Here is a 25185-nt window from a genome sequence, read left to right as displayed (position 1 = left end):
TGACCACTCTCATCCCTTGAAAACAGAACAGGTATTCTGCCTTCAGAATCAGCTCCAAGTGCAGAGTTCAGCTGTGCCAGTTGAATAGCAGCCAAGCCCACTGACTCATTTAGGAATTGTGGAATGGAACAATGGAAATGTATCTTTGGGACAACGTAAGATATCTTCTAATACCAATGTCAGTTTTTCCCTGAGAAAAGAGGTGTATGTCCTCCGTGGAAATCTGCTGTCTGGGTCCCATATAACCATGTGTTAGCACTCACATCAAGTTTCTGGAAATGTGACACACTTTTAAATCATTCTGCCGCTTTATCAAGAGAGATGTATATGTGCGGCAGAAGTGTCTACAGCAGAAAACTCCCATTGCTTACATGGAGGCAATTGCTATTAACATATGAATATATAATGCAGTCTATAATGATCTTACAAATGTGTCTGCCAGCTGCCAAGTGTTCAGAAGGGCAGCACCTGCAGAAATGCTTTGTAACTGCGTTTGTTGACCAGTGAGAGGTGAACGTCTTTTGTTTCCTGTTTTTTTAAAAAAGATTTATTTATTTATTGGAAAGTCAGATATACAGAGAGGAGGAGAAACAGAGAGGAAGATCTCCTGCCCGATGATTCACTCTCCAAGTGAGCGCAATGGCCAATGCTATGCTGATCTGAAGCCAGGAGCCAGGAACTTCTTCTGGGTATCCCACACGGGTGCCGGATCCCAAAGCTTTGGGCCGTCCTTGACTGCTTTCCCCGGCCACAAGCAAGGATCTGGAAGGGAAGTGGAGCTGCCGAGACTAAAACTGGCACCCATATGGGATCCCGGCGTGTTCAAGGCGAGGACTTTAGCCACTAGGCCACGCCGCCAGGCCCTGTTTCCTGTTTTGATGCACTCCCTTTGCAGCTGGACATACCACCATGAACCTACATGACCTGGGATCCACCAAGGTGATTTTTCCAGTCCCTTGTCATTGGGGAGCTATGTCAAAGACAGTTGTAAGACATGCTTTGTTGCAAACACATGCACAACAATTGATGAATGCCATCTTTCAACAAACACTATTTCTCAGATTTCTCCAATGTCCGGCACCCAAACTAAGCATGTTGCTGGGCTTCTCCTTTTCTTGGGGCCATAACTAATTTGAATTCATTGCTTCCTGATCCACAAGCTAATTTTTTCTTAGTGGAGGAGTTCCTCTTGCTGCCTACTTGGCTGACTGCTCAGTGTCTGGGCCTGTCCCCTGTTGCATGGGATCCCGTGTGTCCAACAGCAGTCACTTGCTGTGAACTGTGCTGGTGGTTGGCTCGGGCAGCTGTCTTTCATACTTTGCAGAGTTCTACAAACATTCTTTGCTTTGTGTCTGCAAGCACCTAGTCTCCAGATCTGAAGACCTAGCTACTTCCTTATTCTGTGCAGAGTCCTTCAAATATCTCCACCTTTTCCATTTCCTGGAATGCCACAAGTACCCCTCCCTTTTTTTTCCATTATTTCAAAGTTTCGCTTGATTTTTGTCCTTTTATTTACTTGAAAGGGAGATTAGAGAAACAGAGAGAAATAGAGACAAATAGACATATCCATCCACTAATTGTTTCTGATAAAGTTCAAACATTTTGGGCTGAGGATGAAACCAAGAGTCCAGACAAGAGTTGGGGTCCCCCTGTGGTGATGGAGTCCCAAGTATTTGAGCCATTATCACTTGCTTCCTCCGTGAGTGCCCATGATGAGGAAGCTGGAGTGAGAAGTGGAGGGGGCGTCCCGAAGCAGGGTACAGGCGCGTCTTCTTACCCCTTGGTTTCTCAATTGGCTATTGTTTTCTTTTTTTTTTTTTTTTTTTTTTTTTGCTAACTCCAGAGAAAATCCCTTTGCAAGACTTTCCCAGTCTCTGGGTTGCATTTTCCAGTAAATTCTAACCCTATCAAATATTTTTCTGCCAAGTGAAGCAAAAATGAAGAATATCAGACTCCAAGATAGAACAAAGAAGACACAACTTCCTAATTCCCTCTGTCGCCTTGTGGAAAGTGCCTCCTGCTACACACAGCATGAAGACAGCATCCCTGTATTGCCTTTAAATCAATATTTGAGTCAAACCCCTTAACGCCCCTGCCGGTAACAGCCTAAAGCAAGTGTCCCGGATCTGTCAATTTCCATCTCTCAAAGCCTACAGGGTATAGAACCCTCTAGACCTTTTGGTACCACCCTCCTCCCTAATCGGGCTGTGCTCCCAGTACGCTCAGCTCCCACTGCTGGAGGAGTTCTCATCCTGCGAGAGCTGATGGGACACTTGTGTCCACACAGCTTATGAAAATAGAGTCATAAACCGGAGAAAAGACAAGATGAGCTATGTGTGAGCGTGAAAATTTTATCCTATGACTCTTGGGCTTGTCTCTACAGAAACTGACTGTAAATATTGTGGTACCATAAATCTGCCTGTCATTGTACTGTAAGATTATCACAAAAATACTGAATTTTTTCTCATTGTTCTTCTGGAAAATTTCCTTTTTAAGGATGTGAAATGAGCGTTTGAGGACATATCCATCCCTCAGAGCCAGGAAGCCCACACTTGCACCTTCTTTCATGTTATTTTTTAAGCAGATGTTTTCCCATTTGATATAAATGTTTACAGTTAAGACCTTTTCCCCACCACTGTTTTTTCCGGAATGTATTTGCCATGAGTGATGTGAAGTAAGATTTGTGGTTTAAGGGCACGTTGCAGTTTATTTGTGGTGATAGGGTGAAACAACTTGGTGGCGCTCTGGAGTGCGTGATGTAACCAACCCCGCACCCAGAATCCTCATCTGTAGATAAACAGAACAGGTGCATGTGGGAGCCCAGCGAAGCTGTGATGCCTGCTGTGTGCTGGAGACTCACAGGAACTCTATTGAGTAAATAAAACAGTTCAAAACATTTGCAAATTCAATAATAAAAATTGGCCTTGAAACAATGGGGATTGTTATACAGCATTGTTGTGTATTCCTGACATAAACTCAAACACATTTAATGCAAAATTGGTGGTATTAAAAGGTAAAATGACTGAGACCATATAAAGTCTTTCTAATAATGTGTAGACATCGTTACAATGACAGAATTTTTTAGATGTTAATATTCTATCTCAGTTCCTTAATTTATCCCTCAATGTCAATTCGATTTTCGGTGATTTTTTGCAAATTTGAAGTGTAGGAAGAAATAATGCAGGCTCTATGTGAACCAGAGGATGTGTGAAATCTTGGATAAATGGATTTTAAGCAAAAATTTTCTGGGTAATAAATGTGATCCAGGTATTATGTTAGATATAGGAGAACATAGACATAAGAGTGCACCGTGGATAGAGGGGTGTTGATACCCCAGGAAACATGCATTCTAGCATAAATAAGCAATTACTTGTAACCCAAAGAAATGGCCCAAGAACCAGCAGGGCGTAAAGTGGTGTTCTAGGCTGATTCCTCTGTGTACATGCTGCAAGTCGGGCGTTGTTATGATGAAGTGACCCGTTCAACTGAACTGAATAACATTTAAGATTACAGGAAGAAACTTTCCTTCGCCGAAAGTGTGAAGATTCTCCCTTTGTGGAAGGCAGGACCTTGTACCAGGCTAGAATTCATCAGTACTTCCACAAAACATGCAGCTTGTCCGAGTCTTAGCATTGTACCTGGGTTGGGAGGCCCCCAGAGTCTGGTGATGGATCACTTCTGCAGGCCTCCATGCTGTCTCACTCCACACTGACTCTCCTGCTTCTTTCTCCTCCACGCCCTCGGGAATTCTGCTATCCGGCAGCTGCGTGCGGTGGGAACCTGACAGGCCCTGCAGGTGTCATCTTGTCGCCCAACTACCCTCAGCCCTACCCTCCTGGGAAGGAGTGCGACTGGAGAATCAACGTGAACCCGGACTTTGTCATTGCCTTGATATTTAAAAGGTACCGTCCCTTTCCAAACCTGTTGTCTTGGTAGGATTTCAAGTACCACACCCAGAAATGCCTGCCTTTGCCACTTTCCAGTGTGCAGCTTTACATCTGAGTAAGCCCTGCTTTATGTCTATGAGACAGTACAACTGGCCGCAAAGTGACGAGACTGGGGGTGAGTTGCTTTGATTCGGGCTATCACAATTGTGGTCAGACACACACAAGTTACTCTGAATTATTGTTAGCTGTCCACACAGCAGGGACTGCGTGAAAGCCTCAACTCACAGAGTACTCGGGCAAAGCACTGACAATGCGATACAGATACAGTCAGTGTGGTTGCTAGTCAGTGAATGCCTGCATTTCCATAGCATTCAGGCTGACTTGCCCAGGTGGTGCTGCATACGCCATCACAGGAGTCAGGAAGACTCCCTGACACTTAGCTGCTGTGACGTATGAACCTGTGCACATCAGTCATAAAATATGAGAACTTGCTTCTAGAGAATTAAAGTTCAAATACCATGTTTTCCAGTGCACATGGATTATACAACACTATCATATGATTAATCCAAGGCCTGTGATCATCTCCAACATTATATTTTGGATATGAGACTATGTGAATGTGACAAGATAAGCGGTGTTCCTGACCCTTCTGCTCATCTCTCGGTTACCAAGGCAGAGTGTTCCTGAGACTGCTTTACCTATCAGTAGGGCAGGGTTCCTTTCATAGCTCCTCCTCGCCTCTGTGCTCAAGGCTGGTGTGAGCTTGCCACCACTGGATTCTACGAGATCCAAGTCGGGGGAATTCATTTATCTGTAATCATGAATCTCAAGTGGGAAGATCCACTGACATCTCCTCAATTTACTAAAGCTGCTATAAGTTTATCAAAGTGTGAATAATTCATTTTAAAGGGCCATTTTATTATTTTATTTGAAAGACAGTACTGCATAGAGAGGAGGAGGAGAAAGAATTTTCATCCTCTGGTTCACTCCCCAGGATGGCTGGGCCGCTACAAAGCCCAGAGCTTCTTCCAGCTTTCCGTATGGCTATGGGGTCCAAAGACCTAGGCCATCTTTAGTGGCTTTCTCAAGTAGCTTAGCAGGGAATGGAATCAGAAGTGTGGTCTTGAACCCATGCCAGTGTGGGATGCCAGAGTGGCATGCCAGCCACGTGAATGCTTCGTTATGGCACTTAAGCTGCCTCCCAAACTAGTGAACATTTATAGGCTGTATTTTGGGGTTTATTTGTGGTTTTTTTCCTAATGTTACATTCTAGTATTGTCTTTTTCAAAACCTGCAAGTACTCAGGTTCTGGGAGATTAAAAGTAATAGAACAGGGTGCCTTCTCAGAGTTCCCTGCCAGTCCCCTGGTCTTGGACCAGTTATCAAGGCCCCTGCCACGCAGCTTATCTGACAATACCAGGGCAGTTTTATGCATGTTGCTTGCCCTGCACTGTAAGCCCCTTCCGGGAAAAAGCTTGAAATGCCAGCTCTCCTGGTGTATCACAGCTCTCAGAGTCTGCGAGTTGCTGACTGACCTCATGTCTCAGCCATTTGACACACCTGCCATTGCTGAGATCCAGCCCTTTGCATGTTCCTCTGAGTACTTTGTGACTGGCTCTGATGTGGTGGTGGTGGGACCATCAGAGTCCGTGGTGGGTGTACAAAAGCTTAAAATGTAGGCTGGCACTGCCCAGGCCCTGCAAGGTGCCCTGTTGAGAGTGAGACTTGATCCAAGGTGCTCTGGGGACAGGCATCCAGCACAGACACTAGGGCAGGATCTGGAGCATGCGCGGGCTGTTGGCCTCCTGCTGGGACTCGGGCTCTGTGACCAGGGACATCTGTCACATTGCTGCCAGCTGTGGGCTCACACCCACAAAAGCCAGAGAGAAGACGCCTCAAAGACCGCTGAGGCCTATGCAGATACACAGGGAGCAGAGCAAAAGAGAACAGGTTTCCATAACTATGTGCACAAATTCCACCCCACGAGTCATCATGTGTTCCAAAGAGCACCGAATATGTAAGACAAGTGTGTCTTTTCCATGTTTGAATTTTTTCAGTGCTCAACATGTAGTCTTTACTAATGATTGCCTGTGCCAGATACTAGAGAAACAAAGTGACTTTATACTAATGCCATCCTGGAAATACTCCAAACAACACCTTTACTTCAGTGAGGCTCCGCTTGGCCCATGCAATCCCTGTTGGTCACCTGTGCATGATAGCTCGAAGCTTTACACCTGCTTCATTTCTGATTTCATTCCAGAGCTTGTCAAACAGTCTAAGAGACTTGCTTCAGGAAATCCTCCAGGGGCCTCACACACATGCATACCCACACACACATACACATTGTGAGAGTGTTTATGTGTATGTGTGTGCTCATACATGTGAGCATATCTTGGACATCAGTGGGATGTGGCAAGTATGTGGCCCAGTGGTTGCCCCAGGAGCACATCTTTGTGTGTCTGGCAGGACGCAGTAGGGACATTCTGTTCTCAGAGACTCAAGTCTTCAGAAAAAGGAGAGCTACTAAATAGCATAATTCAGACAACAAAACACAAGCAGAATACACTGGATTCTTGTCACTCAGCATGTCAAGGGGAGGGAGCTGTCCCCATTGAGGCTTTAGGAGACATGAGAGGGAAGGAGCCAAAGAAAGAAAGGCCAGCATCAAGGTGACGTGGCGCTTCCTCCCGGTATCTCAGTGGAGTCTGATCACATGCAGTGTTAGAGATAGTACTATGTTCAGTGTCTGATGGGAGAGTGCACGTGTGAATGTGTGTGTACATGTTTGTATAAGTGTGTGTGTGGTGTGTACATGTATGTGTGAGCATGTGTATGAATGTGCAGGTGTGTGTGTGTGTGTACGTGTGTATGTATATGTAAAAGCTCATTGACTCCATCAGGACTCACATCACCTAGAGTGAGGCTCACAGCCTGCCCTTGAGAGTCCTGGTGTGGGCTGTGGACTCCAGGGTGACACAGGAGCGAGAAGAGAAGAGGCGAGAGGCTGATGGAGGGCAGAGGCAACAGAACACTCTGCAGTGACACCTGCTGTGAGAAGGCGTGCCCTGTGTGCCAGCACAGTCTGCTAGATGACCTGTATGCTCACAGGAACGAGTCCATTTCTAAAGTAAAGGCATACATTAAGAATTTTTGAAATTGCCCAAAAAAGTAATCCTGAGGCTAAGTCTTCTTAGTAGTAAGTGCATTCACACACACAGCAAATATCAATGAGAATTCATTGTCTATGAGCCTTGTTTGAACTCCATTTCCTGACGTCCAGATCCAGGGGAGACATAGTGTGCCTGTGACAAGGTAGTTCATTTCTCTGCCTGTCTTCCTCGTCTCCTGTCCGGATCATGATTGACATTACAGAAAGCACTGGAATATGCTTTGTAGTTGATGTGTGTGACACTTGTGGCTAGTTTAAGATTTTGATGATTGTTACCCCAAACTTTTTGATTATACTAATGTTAAAATGTTCTATTGAAAAACAAAGTGCTTGTGCAATGGTGTTAGTGGTTAGCACGGATGAAATGCAGTAGTTCGTGGCACCACACAGTGATATGAGCATGTGCGACATAGGGGAATGGACGCTCGTTGCATATCATCCTTGCTCCTCTTCTCTGGCAGCTTCAACATGGAACCCAGCTACGACTTCCTGCACATCTACGAAGGGGCGGACTCCAACAGTCCCCTCATTGGGAGTTTCCAGGGCTCTCAGGCCCCAGACAGAATTGAGAGCAGCGGAAACAGTCTTTTCCTGGCATTTCGAAGTGACGCCTCCGTGGGCCTGTCGGGCTTTGCCATTGAGTTCAAAGGTACTGTAGTCAGCTGGAGTTGTGTGGGGAGTAACTTGTGTTGCAGTGTTATTTTCACTGCAAACTTGTGCATGACATCTTGCCAGTCTGTGTAATAGAGAAAATGCAGCTATGTGGCTCTTCTGCTGGGGAGAGAGCCCTGCTCTCCAGGAGAAAGAAAATCCCACAGACGCATTCCTACCTTACCTAAAAGGAAGACAAATCCCTAGGAACTCTAATCCACGTTTGTGACCATAACGTGTGCTTACTGACTGATGTTCTCACTGAGACACTTTCGGTGTATTCTACTGCCATTGTTCTCTTCAGGATGTCTACACGGTAGGACATCTGGTAGCTCAGTTTCAGCTCAGTGTTTCTCAGAGGAAACCTGTCCGTTGCCCTCCTCCAGTTTCTGTTGCCAGCAGAGCTGTTTTCCAGGAGCCCTGGCACTGGGCAGAGATGGCCCTACATTGCAGAGAATCACCCCATGGCCATTGACACCAAGAAAAGACACATATTTTCAAATATGTGTGTCATGTGAACAAAGAGTGCATATTAGAAAGGACTAAATAATTAAATATTTAATTTAAAAATTAATAAAACCCTTTGCAATGATTTAAAATTTTATATTCAACTTGTAGAGAGAAAGTGTGAAGGAAAGAAGGGTTGTGTCACTTTGTTCCCTACTTAGTGGATTTAAACTTCCTTCTGTGATTTTTTTTTTTAATTTTATGGTACAATTCCATAGGGTCTGAAAGGTGCCCTCATTTCCTGCTTGTGGGAATACAGGACAGTACAACCACCATGGGAATCAGTCTCAGAGTGCTTAGAGAATTGCAAATAAGCCTGCCATATGACCCAGCTGTTCTGCCCCTAGGGATATATCCTTCTGTTTTCCTTAAAAGATCAATTCCTATACATGTAATAACCTTCACTTCACTGTGAATGACAACATGTGCGCCTGAGCAATCAGAGGACAGCATGTTCTGCCGTTTAGGCCACAATCAGGACTCACTGAAAACTGCACTGTGAAGGATTTGCTATAGCATCAGGCAATTCCATATTAACAGGAATTCACTACAACACGCTTGACTACAACAGAAGCTGGTCTACAGAAGCCAAAAAGAAAAGGAAACCAAACCAACAGACAAAACACCCCATTAAGGTGAGAGGCATGTCCTCTGTCTTGGCCCTTTGGGCCACCTCATGATTTTCTCAAAGTGGGCTGTCTCAAGTTAAACCAGTCACTGGCTCAGTGAATGATTGACCTGTGGAATGCTGTTGCCTGTGGTAGGGCCAACAGCAGACTGTGTTTGGGTTGGATGCTCTTGTAGTGGTGTAGCCGTGTAAGCAGGAACAATGGTTTGCAGTATTTTCAATATTACCCAGGGGCAACTGCAGTGATGGTGCCATACGTAGTTTGAGGCAGAGAATCAGCTCTTGGCTGCCCTCAGAGTTGGCCTCAGGGCCAAGGCTCAGGACACTGTGGTGGACGAGCCGCAGGGCAGTTAGGCTGTGTAGCAGCACAGGGTTCTGACTATCCTGTCCTTCCCCATCCAGAGCAGGACTCATCCTGGGGCTTGAAGTGGAACAAACAATGACAGCAAAACACGTGCCTCATGACATTGTCTCGTTCAGGAACATGAGTAAGACAAGTACCAATGATCACAAAATAGCCAGCATTGGCAGCTGGGTAGGCAGAATGTAAGGATGAGTTGGTTCAGACATTGTGCACCTGCCATGGCAAGCTCAAGTGAGCAACACAGAGCAGCAGAATAGTACTGCTTCAGGTAAGAGTGAGCCAGACTCAGGGCCAGTGTCCACCACAGGCCAATGCCAGGGATGGTGCTAAGACCTTCCTCATATGTTTACAGAATAAGCTAACGTGATGGAGCCTGGAGTGCCATTATCTCAGGCTCAGCACAGGGTGGTGAATGGGTCTATAAGCAACAGGGAGATGAGCAGCGTGTCAAGTACCTGCAATTCTGTTTATTTGGTCTGCATTTGCACAAAATAAATGTTCTGGGTTCTATATGGAATTTCAACATGTTAGCTACCATGTGAAACACCTAGATAAATGCCAGTAGTATGTGAATACAGATACTGAAGGAATTAGGTTGCTTGTTCCAGTGTCCACACAATTCACTTGGACACTAGCCATAAGCAATACAAGCCTGTGCAAAGCGTTCTCCAATTATGACTATAGATAATAAGCCAAACTATGTCAAGTAAGTATGCTTTACTAAATACCATATGCTGCTATGGTAGATGCAGTATATAGCATATTTAAGTACAGTAGATCTCTGGAGGAGACGAAGTGATGGTGTCTGCATTTATTTCCTCTGCAGAGAAACCCCGGGAAGCTTGCTTTGACCCTGGAAATATAATGAATGGGACAAGAATTGGAGCTGACTTCAAGCTGGGCTCCACCGTTACCTACCAGTGTGACGCTGGGTACAAGATTGTGGACCCCTCATCCATCACGTGTGTGATTGGAGCCGATGGGAAGCCGTCCTGGGACGGTGTGCTGCCATCCTGCAGTGGTGCGTGTGGGCTGGGGCTGTTGGGCATTGCTATCCCACCATGGCACTGTCCCTCTGATCATGGCTATGATAGTCCTGGACTGGACAGTCAGGTGCTGAGCCTGGGCAGACTCTCCCGGTGCTGGGAGGGCTGTTATTCTGCTCCTCACTGTCTCACACGTTGGCTTCCATTTAGGGATGTTTTAAACCTGATCAGCATAAAAGTTAACATTCTTTATAAAATATTTTGGGGATAGAAATTATACATATAAGATGTATCTATATTATATATGCATATAAATGTATGTGTATATAATGAATATTCCTACTTGCCTTAAGATTGTCATTTTATGTCTATATTTAGGGATTGGATTAATTAAACCACCTGTTAAATCTAAGATGAACATTAAAGAATGCACAAAATTTGAATCTATCAAGACAAGCAAACAGAAACCAAGAAGCATGCGAAATTGATTGATTGCTTTGCTTGTTTTGCCATTTCTACCTTTAAATTCTGCATGTCTCCAAGGAACCATGGCTGCCCAGACAGCCCTGCAGCCAGGTGACTCTGGTCCTTATGGCTAGTGGCAGTGGATCCATTAGGGAGAAGTTTAAGAAATTTTTCATGGCTGCATCCTAAACCTCCCTATACTGTCATATTTTGATCTCTAATAATAATTATAGATGTGTCAGTATGGATGCTTCTCCCATGCCAGAGGTCCTAGAGGGCAAAGAATGCCTGGAGAAGGAAGAGCTGTCTACCCGTGGCATTGCATTCCTTTCCTGTTGTCCAACTGACCAATCAGGTTCAGTGTAAGCCTCTTCTGCAGACTCATTTATATATTCCTGATACAGCCATTATATTCTCTTTTCTGTATTTATACATTCCTACTATGTCCCTTGTTACAGGTTCAGAATCCTGTCTCCCCAAGCATTTAGGGTCCTGTGATTATCCCTACCATGATCAATCTCTATGGGTTTCCATCACTGCATCTTACCATGGATAGGACAAGGTTCCCTGCAGTGGTAGGGTGGAGAGGATGCTGGGCACAGGAAGGCCCCGTTCAGAGGCAACTGCTCCCCTCCGACTGGGGACTGACCATATTTGTCCAACTCTTCTTCATAACTAATATGGTTGTGATTAATGAGTTTACAGCTATAAGAGATTTTCCTATAAAAACTTCATATATTCATTGTTTTTTAGTCATTTAATGGATACTTTTTCTTAATTACAAGTGTACTTAAATATATATATATATATATAATATACTTAAAACTTCATATATTGTTTTATAGTCATTCAGTGGACACTTTATCTTAATTACAAGTATACTTAAAATACTAGTGGTTTTTACTGTTACTCCAGTAATGATCTAGACTTGAATGGACTTGCTATCATTTTACGAATTCTTGATGCAATGACCAGATGGTACCCAGTCTTCTAGGGTGAGGGCTGGTTGCGATAGGCAGGGCCCAGGGGTGTAATCCAGAAGCCTCACATGATGTCCCTACCACATCAAAGACCTCTGGGTCCTCACTTTGCCTTGATGAGACACCTGGCCCCAGCCGGGTCTGACTTTCTGAAGGGGGTTCAATGCAGCATTCTCAGGGCTCAGTAAATGACAAACTCCGTTCTGCATGGATGTGACTTTCAATAACCATTTTCAGATAGACAGGGCAGTGATGAGAACCTTCAGCACAGGTGTCAGACCAATATCCATGCAGAGTGCATTCCAGACCCTGACACAGAAGGAGAACACCATACAGATGCATGTTTACAATACGTGCGTTGGAGTTGAAATCAGTCAATCTATCTATCTATCTACCTAGTATCCCACAAAATGATGTACACACTCCCTGGTGGGCTGTGTCTCTCCAGCAGCTCTCAGGGGATTCTAGAAGGAATCCACATGGGGTACATGAAAATTTGGGGCAGGAACACAGGCATTCTAATATTAAAAAATAAAGTGGTTCTAAGGGATCTTGATTTGCCGTGAAATCCGTTACAGTTTGAATGCCTGGGAAAGTAACAATATTTCAGCCTTGGCAGAAATATTAGAAAAGGAGGCCGCATGGAAGCAGTGCATATACTCCAGTTTTAAATTAGGAATTTGGTTTTTTCTGTGTGAGAATGCAGGAAGTCTTTGTTTACTGCAGTGACTGCGTAGGTGACAGAACAGACTTCTTCCAGAACTCAGTGGATAAAACTGGGTATTGTCTAGAAAATGGGTGGCGAAGGTGGGGGGTGGGGGCTCCACTGGGGAGGTGGGGCCCCTCTCAGTGCCGCGTGGACTTGAATCCTTGCCCATGAACCCTCAACCCCCGACGACTTGCAGAGTTTTGTTCTGTTACAGCCATAGTCAGTACATGTTGGAGCAGTTCACTTCAGACGCATGGTGTAAGTTTTCCACGTCTGGTTATCCTTTGCCTCCTGTAGAATAATTGCAACAAAAATTGAAAATTACAAAGTTCCTTTCATGGGTGTGGATGGCTTCTGTTGGTGGAAATTATTTTCTGTTTATTAAATTTGCTTGTCTTTAAATAGGAGCTAAATTCCCATTAGTCAAATGGGTGAGGAAGGCTGCTACACCATCTGCAGTGAATGTTGCCTGCATGTCTTTGCTCATCTTAAGAATGATTTGTTCAATAGTAATTAGGACGCGGCAAGCATGTATCTTTCTTCTATTTTCACATTACTATAAAGTCATTTTTAACATGAGAAAAGCCATGTGGGCCTTGTATCTTAATACTATTACATAAACAGAATAATTAACAATTAAATAAGAGTTCCCACATATCTTAGACAATTTTAAGAGCATTTAGTGCATCTGAAACAAACTGTGTAGTTTGAGTGCCTGTCCTGGGAGGCTGAGGAAGAAGGCACGCCTGTAAGGCCAGTGCTGCTGTGTTTCCTCCTTGCAGAGCACTAAGTGTTCTCTCATCATCAAGTAAAGCTTTTGATCTCAACCTTGAACAGAGTGAGACTTGGTAATTACACTTCAGAAATAGAACATACTGGTCTCTAATAATTAGACCATCATATATTTGGCCCGTAGTAATTTTTGCAATTTTTGTACACCACTCTTGTTTAAAAACTGAAATAGGTAAGTTTTAAAGGTCTGTAAAATGGTTTGTTTGCATCTTTGGACTCAACCGAAGGAAAACAAATTTACATTCAAGGATCTGTTCTTATTTTTTTACAATTGAACTTTTAACTGTTGAGAAACAAAGAAGAGCTAAGTTTGGAATAGTTTGGCAGAGTATATGGTTGAGGTTGAAGTGAAAACCGAGTGTCACGGTGTCACTCGGAACCACTGGCTTTGGAATTTAGCATAAAGAAACACCTTCCAGCCAAAACTCAAGTAAAACCTCGTTATGTAAAATTGTAAAAACAAATTCAATATGTTTCATGATGATAAATGAATTCTGAGTGAAGACATTCACATGAGAAGTGTGCTTAGTTTATTTAGGTAAAACTCTACTAGTTGGTCATAAACAGAGCAAAGCTGTTTAATATCTAAGCTGATTTTCTCTCACTTTAAAAATATGACTTAATACTTTGGAAGCCATGGTAATGCATGGATTTTGAAAAGCTCTTGACAAATCATTTAAGAGCTGCCTTAGATTTAGCACTGGCATGTTTAAGGGGGTTCAGAAGCATGGAGAATGTTGTGTCCATCAATTAGGATATAAGAGTGTGTTAACTGATATTCAAAGAAATAAGTACATTACATCTAATTTCTATTTTGTTAATGCTTGAAGCTGTTATATCAAGAAAAAATGAGCTGTTGAAATATAAACTCTCAATTACTGAAAATACTTTCCATCCAGGTACTCAATAATTTGAGCAGACCCTTTGCCTATAAACATGAAGCATTGGAGTATTGGTAGTTTACATTAAATCTGAAATGCAAATGTCTGGGATTTATCAAAATGGGTTTTGAATATCTGTGCAGTAGTGCTTTTTTTAATCTCTCAGCCAAAGCTGTACCAAAGTTGTTAGTGACATAATCACGAGGAAACTATCAAGAAACACTTCCACACTCACACAGACACGCTCATTTTATCTGCCCTAATTCTCTAACAAGATCGGCTCCTTCAACTTGAAATTGCATTCCTAGGAAGAGACCCCTGAACTATTTCTAGTTATCACCATGCCATTTCTCTGAACCCGTGAGAAGAAAAGCTAAGGCAGACAAATCGAACAAGTAACATTTTCTTTTTTCCTTTTCCATACCATATTAACATGGCAATGGCAAGCAGAGTTAACCTTTTCTATCTCTTAAGTCCGTGTAACATTTTATAGCAACCAGACCATTCTGCATTGTTAAGGTGAGTTAGTTGTATATCTTCCCAAATCTGATTTACTGTTATTATAGCTATTTTCACAACGGTTTTCAGTGACTGAGAAAGACCTTGAAAATAGTATCAGTCCTTTACTGTAAGTTGGATAACCTTTATTTTCATTTTCCATTACCTGAAATAAGGTAAAGCATGATTTTAATATTTTGTTAATTTCTGGGTAGGTATGTGACTTTCCAGGCGACTCCCCCATCACTTGCAGTGGCTGGATGATTCTGTTCCTAATTCTTGGCTGATGTCATTTTCAGCTCCCTGTGGAGGCCAGTACACGGGATCAGAAGGGGTGGTTCTCTCCCCAAACTACCCTCACAACTACACAGCCGGTCAAATCTGCCTGTACTCAATCACTGTACCAAAGGAATTCGGTAAGACTTTAATGTGTCATGTTTCTTGGCACTGGTTTTTATTATGTTCGTTGCACTGACTTTATAGCTCTGGATAGATCAAGATGGCGATCAGACAGAAGAGCCCCCTGAAAGTGGCTGGTGCCCTAAACGTTTCCTAGATGAGGTCCACTGCTCACTGGACAAAATGCTGGCTTTCCCTTCTGGAAGGCAGATCTGGAATAGTCAGGGCATTGTTCTTGCTGCTTCAGGCCTCCTTTCACTCAGTTATTTTCTGTATCAAGGGGTCATAGAGTAACTGGTTGGCCCCAAGACCACTGCTCACCTCTCAGGGCACCATGGGCATGGCATTCAGGAGTTAGTTGGAGGTCACTGGGGCTGTGAGTGGGGGGCGGGTCCTGACTGTGTCGCCCAGAGCAGCCCCACTCCATGACCCCCCAACTTGCTTCCAACCGAGGCTGCCTTCCAGAATGTTCTCCCAAAGGACTTCCTTGCAGGACGGGCCTGTGTGGGTGTTCCTGCCCAATGATTACCCTCATGGCCAGAAAAAAAAAATCACCTTGTTCTGAATATTTCTCTGAGTTGAAGCAGATAATAGCTTCAAAAATTATATATTATTTCTCCCTTACCGAGGAGTAAAATTCATAGCCCCACATAGCTGATAGTTTCATTTTTCTATTTCAAGCAGCAGTCACCCACTCAGGAACAATGCAGGGAACACTTGTAATGGGAAAGTTTATTTAAGACAGCATTTTGAATAACACAAATGAATTCACATGTGGGAGACTCAGTGCCAGTGAGGTCACTGTACTCTGAGTCATGGCTTCTAATCACGCAGGCTAAGCCCCTGTCCTGGCCTCAGATGTCCATTCACACAGCGTGCTGGACAAGCAGGCTGGAGGAGCCCTTGTCCTGGCCTCGTGTGTGCCCTCACACAACATGCTGGACAAGCAGGCTGGAGGAGGCTTTGTCCTGGCCTTGCATATGCCCTCACACAGGATGCTGGACATGCAGGCTGGAGGAGCCCTTGTCCTGGCCTCGTGTGTGCCCTCACACAACATGCTGGACATGTAGGCTGGAGGAGGCTTTGTCCTGGCCTTGCATATGCCCTCACACAACATGCTGGACAAGCAGGCTGGAGGAGGCTTTGTCCTGGCCTCACATGTATCCTCAAACAGGATGCTGGACATGCAGGCTAGAGGAGCCCTTGTCCTGGCCTCGTGTGTGCCCTTACACAGCTTGCTGGACATGTAGGCTGGAGGGGCCCTTGTCCTGGTCTCAGGTGTCCATTCACACAGCATGTTGGACATGCAGGCTGCAGGAGCCCTTGTCCTGGCCTCGCGTGTGCCTTCTCTCTGCATGCTGTGGACAGCTTTGTGTTTAGGATGGGTGGATATGAGTGCCTGCTCTGTGCACTAGAGTCTCTGACCTGACATCAGTAGACACCCTAGCAGAGGCCAATGTCCCCAGACACTAGTGGATCATTTTTTAGTATCTTGTGAGGGAATTGGAAGCAATTCTGTTACTCTCAGGGTAAAGAGAGGTGATTTGGGGGTTTCTTCTTATCCAAATGGGAAAAAACCCTTAGATTTCAACTCTTTCATGCCAGATTGGATTCTCTAACTAGATCTTATATCCTTATATAACAAATTTTTTTTTTTATTTTTGGGCCCGGCAGCGTGGCCTAGTGGCTAAAGTCCTCACCTTGAACGTGCCTGGGATCCCATATGGATGCCGGTTAGAATCCCAGCAGCTCCACTTCCCATCCAGATCCCTGCTTGTGGCCTGGGAAAGCAGCCGAGGATGGCCCAATGCTTTGGGATCCGGCACCCATGTGGGAGACCTGGAGGAAGTTCCTGGCTCCTGGCTTCAGACTGGCACAGCACCAGCCGTTGCGCTCACTTGGGGAGCAAATCATGGGACTGAAGATCTTCCTCTCTGTTCCTCCTCCTCTCTGTATATCTGACTTTATAGTAAAAATAAATAAATCTTTTAAAAAAAACTTTTTATTTTTAACCTAAATGCTTAACAACATTCATCCAATTACTTTGTACGTAGTATTTCTTCCATTCATTATGAATATAAAAGAAGTAGATTTGTGTCAATAGAACATAGCAGCAGTAATGTGTGATTGCAGTTTATTATAAAAATCGTACTATTGTTACAATGTGATTTTAATTTTCACTAGAGCAATGCTGCGGCCAAAATCTAAATAGTGATTATAATTTCCTAATCTGAAAGATTCAGTGGCGCAGATGTCATGTTCTATTTAAAAGAAATTGGATTGAGTCGAAAGTAATAACTCAGAAGAATGAATGGCAATCCTTGCAGCCCAGTTCGTACCCTTCCTGGGACCTGAGCACTTCCACTTGCCCACGTCCTAGCAGTACAGTTCCCACCTTCCCCTACTGCAGGGACTGTTGAACAAACCAACAAACTCCTGGCCATACTGGCTACTTCTGAGAGTTTGTTCTGTGTGTTTCCTTATATTCCATTCCGAGACAAAGCTTTCTGGAAGGACTGGCTGGAATGCTGTCTCCTGCATGACACAGCATGCTCTCCCAGCAGTGGTGCTCGCCACACCTGATGAGTCCTTTAGTGTCATTTTTCTGCTGGCCTCCTCACTCTCGTGGCAGCAGGGCCCTCATACACATTGCTCATCTTGGAACGTGCTCCATTCTCAGGGGTTCAATGTCAGCCACAGCTGGAGCTCAGCCCCAGGAGCTGGGTCTCCCTCCAGGGCGAATCCAGCCTTGATTGCTGAGACTGTGTGTCCTGGAGCTTTATTTTGGGGGGAAGTACTGGTACACGTCACAGTGTGAGTCCTGGGACACAGCTACTGTCTTCTTGGTTTCTTTATTAATAGCATTATAATAGCAAATACCATGTTTATTATAGCATAAAGATGATGCTTGCCAAATGTTTTCTTGAAGAATATACATTGTTATCAAAAGATGCAAGCACTGGACTTTAGCATGATAAACTTTAATGATTCTGTGAATGTCATGGGGAGGGGAGGGTTGTGTGAGTAGCACTGGGGAGGAATCCTATAACCCTTCCCTCCCCAAACGCCTGAACTGTAGTTTCTAGAACATGCTATCTATTTGGGGAGTCCAGAGCCTAATGCCTCCTTCACTCTTCCCCCAGGAAACTGTGACGTCTAAAGTAGAAGACACATTATCTATGTGTGTATTAATTACCGTTGCGGTGTAGACATGTATGCACACGTGCCTGGAGACAGAACCCTTTTGGATTGCCTCCACTGTACACAGTATTGTCATGCTGAAACATTGTTCAGGATAGGTTAGAATGGTTCCAGTATGTATAAGGCATGGATTAATCGTCCATTGCCTATAAATAGATGTCTTTCTGAAGATTGTGAAGCCCTCTCTAATATATAAACAATGATGAAACTTGACGTAAAGCATGCTGTTATGTTTTATTGGTAGGAGGTATGTATACAGCTTAAATAATCTGTAAGCAAGATTTCAATCATAAGTAATTTCTATCCTATGTTTCTGTTTGAGTACATGAAGTAATACAAATTTATCACTATGTTAAATGTAGGTAGCTAAAGTAAGTTTTTGTGAAAATTTTAAATTGTTCATCAAATTCATCATGCAATTTGACTCATATGCTGTGTTTTCATTGACTAAACTGTCACTTAGTAAAAATGAATGGAAGATCTCTAAATTTTTCCACTCATTTTATGTAGTATTAACTAAAAGAGACTAATTTTCAGTTATACGATGAAATTTTTTGTATGATGTTGAAAGCAGATGAAGTAAAATTTACGGGTTTTGTCCTGCAAAAAAGAAGCTATAGAGCTGAGCTGAAACACTGGGGATCAAAGACAGTTCAACCCTGCTTCAGGACATGTGGGGGAGCGTGAATGGAGAAGGACCCAACACCATGACCTTGTGTGATTGGCAGCTTGAAGCCTCTGATTAGCTTCGGTTGCCTGGTTACAAGGAAATACTCTTGGGGTGCAGTGTACTTTCCACCGTTTCCTGTATACAGATTAATTGATTAACTAGTTAATCAGGCTGCATTGGGCCAGATTAATCATTCAGATACAAAAACTGGTTTAGCCCAAATTTATTTTGGTTCCATGCCATGATTAGAAAAAAAAAAAAAACTCAAAGTAATTTTCTCCTATCAGTAAGTAACAAAAAATCAAAAGGAAAACTTAAAACATTTGAAAGTGTTAACAGATAAAATGAGTCAGTCTTTTCGGCAGGAATTTTAGGAGAACGGTCAACTGCAGGAATCAATAAGCACACACACAGTACCCCTCTAATCGACACTGCCGTCCCTAACGGCCCATGTGGCTCCCCTTGTCTTGCAGTGGTGTTTGGGCAGTTTGCCTACTTCCAGACGGCGCTCAACGACCTGGCAGAGCTGTTTGACGGGACCCACCCTCAGGCCCGGCTGCTCAGCTCGCTCTCTGGCTCTCACTCAGGTCTGTGACCACAGAGCTCACTTGGGAATTCCTGTTGCAATGCTTGGCTGATTTGCTTTAAATGGCATCTTTCTTTCTATTTTTGATGAATGGGAAATGTTGTCATATCTGGATTTTCATTTGTGCTTGTAGAGTTTTATGTTAAATAGACAATTTAACATTGCTCCATGTGCCTGCTTTTCTCATTTTACTTTCTGTGATTTTGAAGAATATCATATCCACCTGAATAACAGAGGCAAACACCACAAAGAGGAAAATTACTAAACTCTTTTTATCTTATTTTCTATTCTGTGCTATTTAATCTTCCTCCTGGATAGAGAATATTAAAATTTTGGTCTGCATCATTCAAAATCTGCTAATATACAATACAGAAATCTAATGCATGGCAGTATGTACCCGAGTGTGCGTGTGTGGGCGCAGATACATCTGTCTGGGTCCCTGTGCCCTGAGAAGCACTGTGTCGGACTGATGTGGTTCAGCGAGTGAGCTGCACCCTGTGTCATGGTTGTGGCTTGTGTTTCTGCAAGTGCCAGTACAGTTACCATTCACTGAGCAAATTTGCCAGGTACCACTAACCATGCATACCACAATTTTGGTTAAGGTAAAACTTTGGATATTTCCAATTGTTTGTAATTTCATTATCAGTCAAATTTCTTAGTATATGTGCTGCCGAAGCAAGCACTCATTATCAGTGAAATTTCTAAACACCTATGCTTTGTTGTTTTCTGCCATTACTCCTTGCAACTCCTTGCAAGGCATGGGAACATTTAGACGCTTGAACTGCAAGTTCAGGAAGCAGCTCTGAGCGTGACAACTCATATGCCCTCTCCCTCTGGAGACTGATGCATACTGAACACTGAAAACTTTTTCAAAGTTTGATATTCAGAGACATTTTCTTAGTTTCATGTAAAAATCTTAGAGAGTAATTACCAAATTAAGATGTCACCGAGTAAACAATTCACCCAGCATTTAGACTCCTGTCTCCTCTACCAGAGGACTTCAGACAGTGCCTGGAATAGAAAAAGAGAAGATAACTTTATTGCAGTGCAATAAACTGGAGTCATTGCACAGCCTTTTCACAGTGTGCATTTTCTGTGACTTTCTTCAAGACCCTCCATGTTGCTGGATTTCAACATGGTTTGTACCAAATGAGCTCCATTTTACACAAGTGTTTGTAACTACTGTTGTATTATACATTAATAATCCTGCTGGTGTTTCCTTTAAAAGTTAATAATAGCTTAAATATATTTAAAATTCATAGACATTAATAATTTTTAAAAATTTTTATTAAAATGCTTTGTCTTAAATATCCAAGCAAAGTTGTTGTTTTAAGGTTAAAATATTGAATGGGAAATTCCACGTTGTCATTGTGATCCCCAAACACTTGCACCCACTACAGTGCTGTGCATCTTCTGCATCCAACGTGGCAGCTCTGTTTTTGTTTCTAGGTGAAACTTTGCCTCTGGCAACATCCAATCAGATTTTGCTGCGGTTCAGTGCTAAGAGTGGTGCCTCCGCACGAGGCTTTCATTTCGTTTACCAAGGTAAGAATCCCGGATGGTCAGTGCGATCCACTGCTGGCCGTTGCATGGCTTGCTCTGTTATTTCCAGATAAGGAGCTGAAATATGACTTACAAAAAGCTTTCAAACATACTTCAATATTTCTCTCAAGTTAACTGTTTCACAGTGGTTTCTGTTATGAATGATCAATGAAAGGCATGTAACCCGCGTTGTGCACTTACGCATCTTTGAAAAAATAGTAATAATGAAAAAATAATAATAATGTAAAGGCAAGCCAAACAAAAACCAAAACAGGTAGCCACAACACATCACTTGTGCATCTATCATTCTGGCTACCCAGCAGTTGTTGCTTTAGCAATTTTTCATCTCTACTTAGCTTTGAATCTGGAACTTACTGCAAATTATGTTGCGATTGCTCATAAGTTCTGAAAACTAGAATTCTCTCTGTTGTTCACCTTTTTGTCACACATCCTTCACATGTACATGGAAAGGGCCCATGGCGATGGCTTATGCACTAAGGACCGAGTAGTTAGGCACCTGCATGGAAAGTGGGGCAGGCAGCTGCGACCTGAAAGGGACTGTGGCCACTTGCCGTCACCTGCTGAGCTAAAGGGGCACTGCTTGGGTTCCCAGGGTTTCATGATCAATGAAACAACTGAGCGACCTTCAGAACTGGACTGAAAGCATTTCTTAACATTGCCTGCTTTCCTTGAGTGAGGATTTCAGCAAAAACTGGTTCTGACCTCATTATTTAAAAAGCATATGTAAATGTGTAGAATGACAATGTCTTGTTGTTTACAGACCACTTGTTATACTCTCACCTTGTAAGATCTACACCCACAAAACGTTTAAAACCCCTTCGGATTTCAACCTAAAGATGTCTAAGGTATAATAGGGTGAGATTGAATCTTGGCCAGCAGGAAGGAGGTAAAATCTCTCTAACCCACTCAGGTGGCAGTGGCTTGAATGACAAAGCAGTGAAGTTAGAAGCAATGCTGTGGTGCTATGTGTTATATTTATGAGAATTACAATGCAAATCATCTGTAATGTTAATCATTAGAATGATCCCAGAATGACCAACCTGAAAAAATCACCTCTTTCTAGACAAAATCACTTTCCAGTACATTTTATATTATTTTTACAAAAGCTAACTCACAAAATGTAATTAGTATAACATAAAGAAAGAGTACTGCCTAATTAAAGGACATCTTTTTTCCTAGGAAATATCAAGTGGCTAACATTGTCTTCCTTCAAAAAGTCTACCTTTGTTTTTGATAAAGTTTAGAAAATTAAAAATATGATCAGATAAAATATTTCATGTAAATGAACCATTGTCCAGACATCTTAAGATGTGATCCTTAGAAGCTGGATTTTAGAAAATTTTTCTTACATTGAAACTGCATTATTATCAAAACATGTAAAATACAGAAAGGTAGAAAACATTTTATAGAAGGAACCTACTTTCCTTGTAGTTAAAAATACATAATGACTTCAACACTTTCAATATTTTATAACTTCTTTTTATATCATCTTCTTTTGCTTTGTTCTATTGGTAAGTTTATGCAAAAACCTTATTTTTTGAACCAAATCTAAATCCTTTGGACTAAAAGCATTAGGGTTATGAATGAAATTTATAAATCACTCACCACAACTAGGAACATTTTAAATACAATGGAAAAGGTGAATTTAGCATTACTTCTTGGAAGATAATAGTTATGTTGAAGGCCACAGGTTATTGGGACTGCATTGTGTAAATGTTTGTCTGAAGAGTGATTCCCTACACCCCTTGCAGCTTCGTTCATCCCCAAGTTATTAAGACAAAAGCTTCACAGTAACCTTAACATGTCTGTCGTTATAGGGTTCAACATAAAGAACTGCTGGACACTTCCATGGGATTCATGGGTGCAGTTCAGGGTGTAGAGCGTGCACATGGCACCAAGTGTGCCAAGATTGTAGTGCTTGGTCCTTGGGCCCCTGTCCCCACAGGAGTCCTAGGCAGTTCTGCAGGGATGCTATCACTTGGTGGTCGCATTTCCCTGAACTCTTGTTGTCAGTCTCCTCATTAACCTGAGTGTCAGCATTTCCTGTAACTCGTCTTAATTGTTTTCCACACTACTTTATGAAAAGCCAGAGCAGGCAGCAAGCACAAGTTAAGACCTGTTGGTCCCCCATGAGGGCCCAGAGTCAGGGCCACTTGTAATGCCTTGCTTCCAGGCTCCTCAGTGCTGATTTATCTATGAGAAGATGCACTGATGCCAATGCAGAGTTGAATTTCCCTGTGGGTTGGTGCTATCTCAGGACCACTCGGGGAGTTCATCCATAGTGCAACAGAACACAAGGTATGCACATTCACAGGGCCCCAGGATTGGAAGGAGTCATGAGTTTCAGTATTAACCAAACACCTCTATAGCTGTGGCCTTGGGGCCAGCTCTGCACCCATCTCAGAGTTAACCTCTATGACTGTGGCCTTGGGGTCAGCTCTGCACCCATCTCAGAGTTAACCTCTATGACTGTGGCCTTGGGGTCAGCTCTAAGGTTGTGGCCTTGGGGGCAGATTTGCACCATTCTCAGGAGTTAAGCTCTATAGCTATAGCCCTGGGTCAGCTCTGCACCCATCTCAGAGTTAGCCTCTATATCCATGGCCCCAGAGCCAGATCTGCACCCATCTGTGAGTCAGCAAACATGTGACTCCACAGTGCTATAATCAAGTAGACTTTAGAGGTAAAGCCTTTGTGAGAATCTGTCCTGAAAAGCATCTGATCCAAGTATGAGGGAGACTAGAACAGTTCTAACTCCAGTCCTGAGCCGTAGTCACACATTCTCCTGCAGGAGGGAACAAACCATCCCTGGAAATGTGGGAGAAACACATTTCAGAAGTCATAGATTTGTGCCTTTTCTGCTAAGCATCAAGCCAACAGTGGGCATTGCAGGTTAGGCCACTGCTTATGACCCCTCCATCCGGTATCTCAGTACCTGGTTTGAAGTCCATCTTCTCTGCTTCCAAGGCAACTTCCTACCAATGTGTGGGAGACACTGGCTGTTGACTCAAGTGGTTGGGCCCTGACACTCACATGGGGACCTAGAAGGAGTTTCTGGATTCTGGGTTTAGCCTAACCCAGCCCTGCGTGCTATGGTGAGCTGGGGAGTGATGGGAGATCTCTCTCTCTCTTTCTCTCTTCCTATACCCTCCCCTTTCCTCTATAACTTTTCTTCTCTGCTTTTGAAATAAATAAATCACTTTAAGAGGTATAAAATAGTATGGCTCACCTGTTTCCTAGCTCCAAGAAATGCTGACTGTCCAGAACAGAGGTGACCTGGCCAGCCCCCCCTCCACTTTCCAAGATTCCAACCCTTTTGTATCATGCAGAGACTGACAGAAGCTGTGATCAACGAATTTGAGTGATTTCTGCCATTCTGTAGAAGCTGCTTTGTGCCTAACATCAGTGCATTTTTAGATTGCTCTGATAGTCAGAAGTCACACATAAGCATTTCTGGGCAATCCAATACAGACTGTTTCTTGCAGCTTTAGATGAGACCACTGGTTCTGTTGTGTGAAAAATATAGAACCTATGTTGCATTGCAGTGGGTGGCCTGGGTGGGGTCCACATCCCCTGCTTTGTAACACTGGCATTAACACTGGAATAAAGAGGCAACAACAGAGGCAACTCAAGTGGAGTCCACAACCATCCATCCTGCTCACTCTGAAGCAGATGTCAGTCAATGGCCAAGGAAAAGAAGTTGTTTGCTGCAGCCTCTCCTTCCCCGTCTGTGTGGTGCACGGTCCAAGATGTGGGCATCACCCTTGGTTAGCGCATCTCCCCAGCACTGTGATGTCGTAGGCATCACCCTTGGTTAGCGCATCTCCCCAGCACTGTGATGTTGTTATGTGGTGCACACAGCACAGGATGTGGGCATCATCCTTGGTTAGCGCATCTCCCCAGCACTGTGATGTCATTATGTGGTGCACACAGCACAGGATGTGGGCATCACCCTTGGTTAGCACATCTCCCCAGCACTGTGATGTCATTATGTGGTGCACACAGCACAGGATGTGGGCATCATCCTTGGTTAGTGCATCTCCCCAGCACTGTGATGTCATTATGTGGTGCACACAGCACAGGATGTGGGCATCACCCTTGGTTAGCGCATCTCCCCAGCACTGTGATGTTGTTATGTGGTGCACACAGCACAGGATGTGGGCATCACCCTTGATTAGCGCATCTCCTCTGCATTGTGAAGGAAGCTGTGTATAGTCTGCCTATTTCTGTGTATTTATGTTTCTATATTAAA

At 43.5% G+C, this 25185-nt stretch overlaps 1 protein-coding gene across 1 annotated transcript in view; it reads left to right on the top strand.

Moving 5' to 3' along the window:
* CSMD1 (CUB and Sushi multiple domains 1) overlaps positions 1-25185 on the top strand; it is a 1316379-nt gene that overhangs the window by 1105694 nt on the left and 185500 nt on the right. The window contains exons 28-33 of the mRNA XM_040967079.1: positions 3764-3902; positions 7518-7705; positions 10033-10227; positions 14817-14933; positions 19261-19374; positions 20823-20918. Coding sequence (XP_040823013.1) covers positions 3764-3902; positions 7518-7705; positions 10033-10227; positions 14817-14933; positions 19261-19374; positions 20823-20918 — 849 coding nt within the window. The remainder of the gene's footprint in view (positions 1-3763; positions 3903-7517; positions 7706-10032; positions 10228-14816; positions 14934-19260; positions 19375-20822; positions 20919-25185) is intronic.

Source organism: Ochotona curzoniae, unplaced genomic scaffold (assembly GCF_017591425.1).
Source record: "Ochotona curzoniae isolate NIBS_2020 unplaced genomic scaffold, NIBS_Ocur_1.0 scaffold_4506, whole genome shotgun sequence".
Taxonomy (NCBI): domain Eukaryota; kingdom Metazoa; phylum Chordata; class Mammalia; order Lagomorpha; family Ochotonidae; genus Ochotona; species Ochotona curzoniae.
Note: the sequence above shows the minus strand (reverse complement) of the source record. Positions and strands in the feature narration are given on the sequence as shown.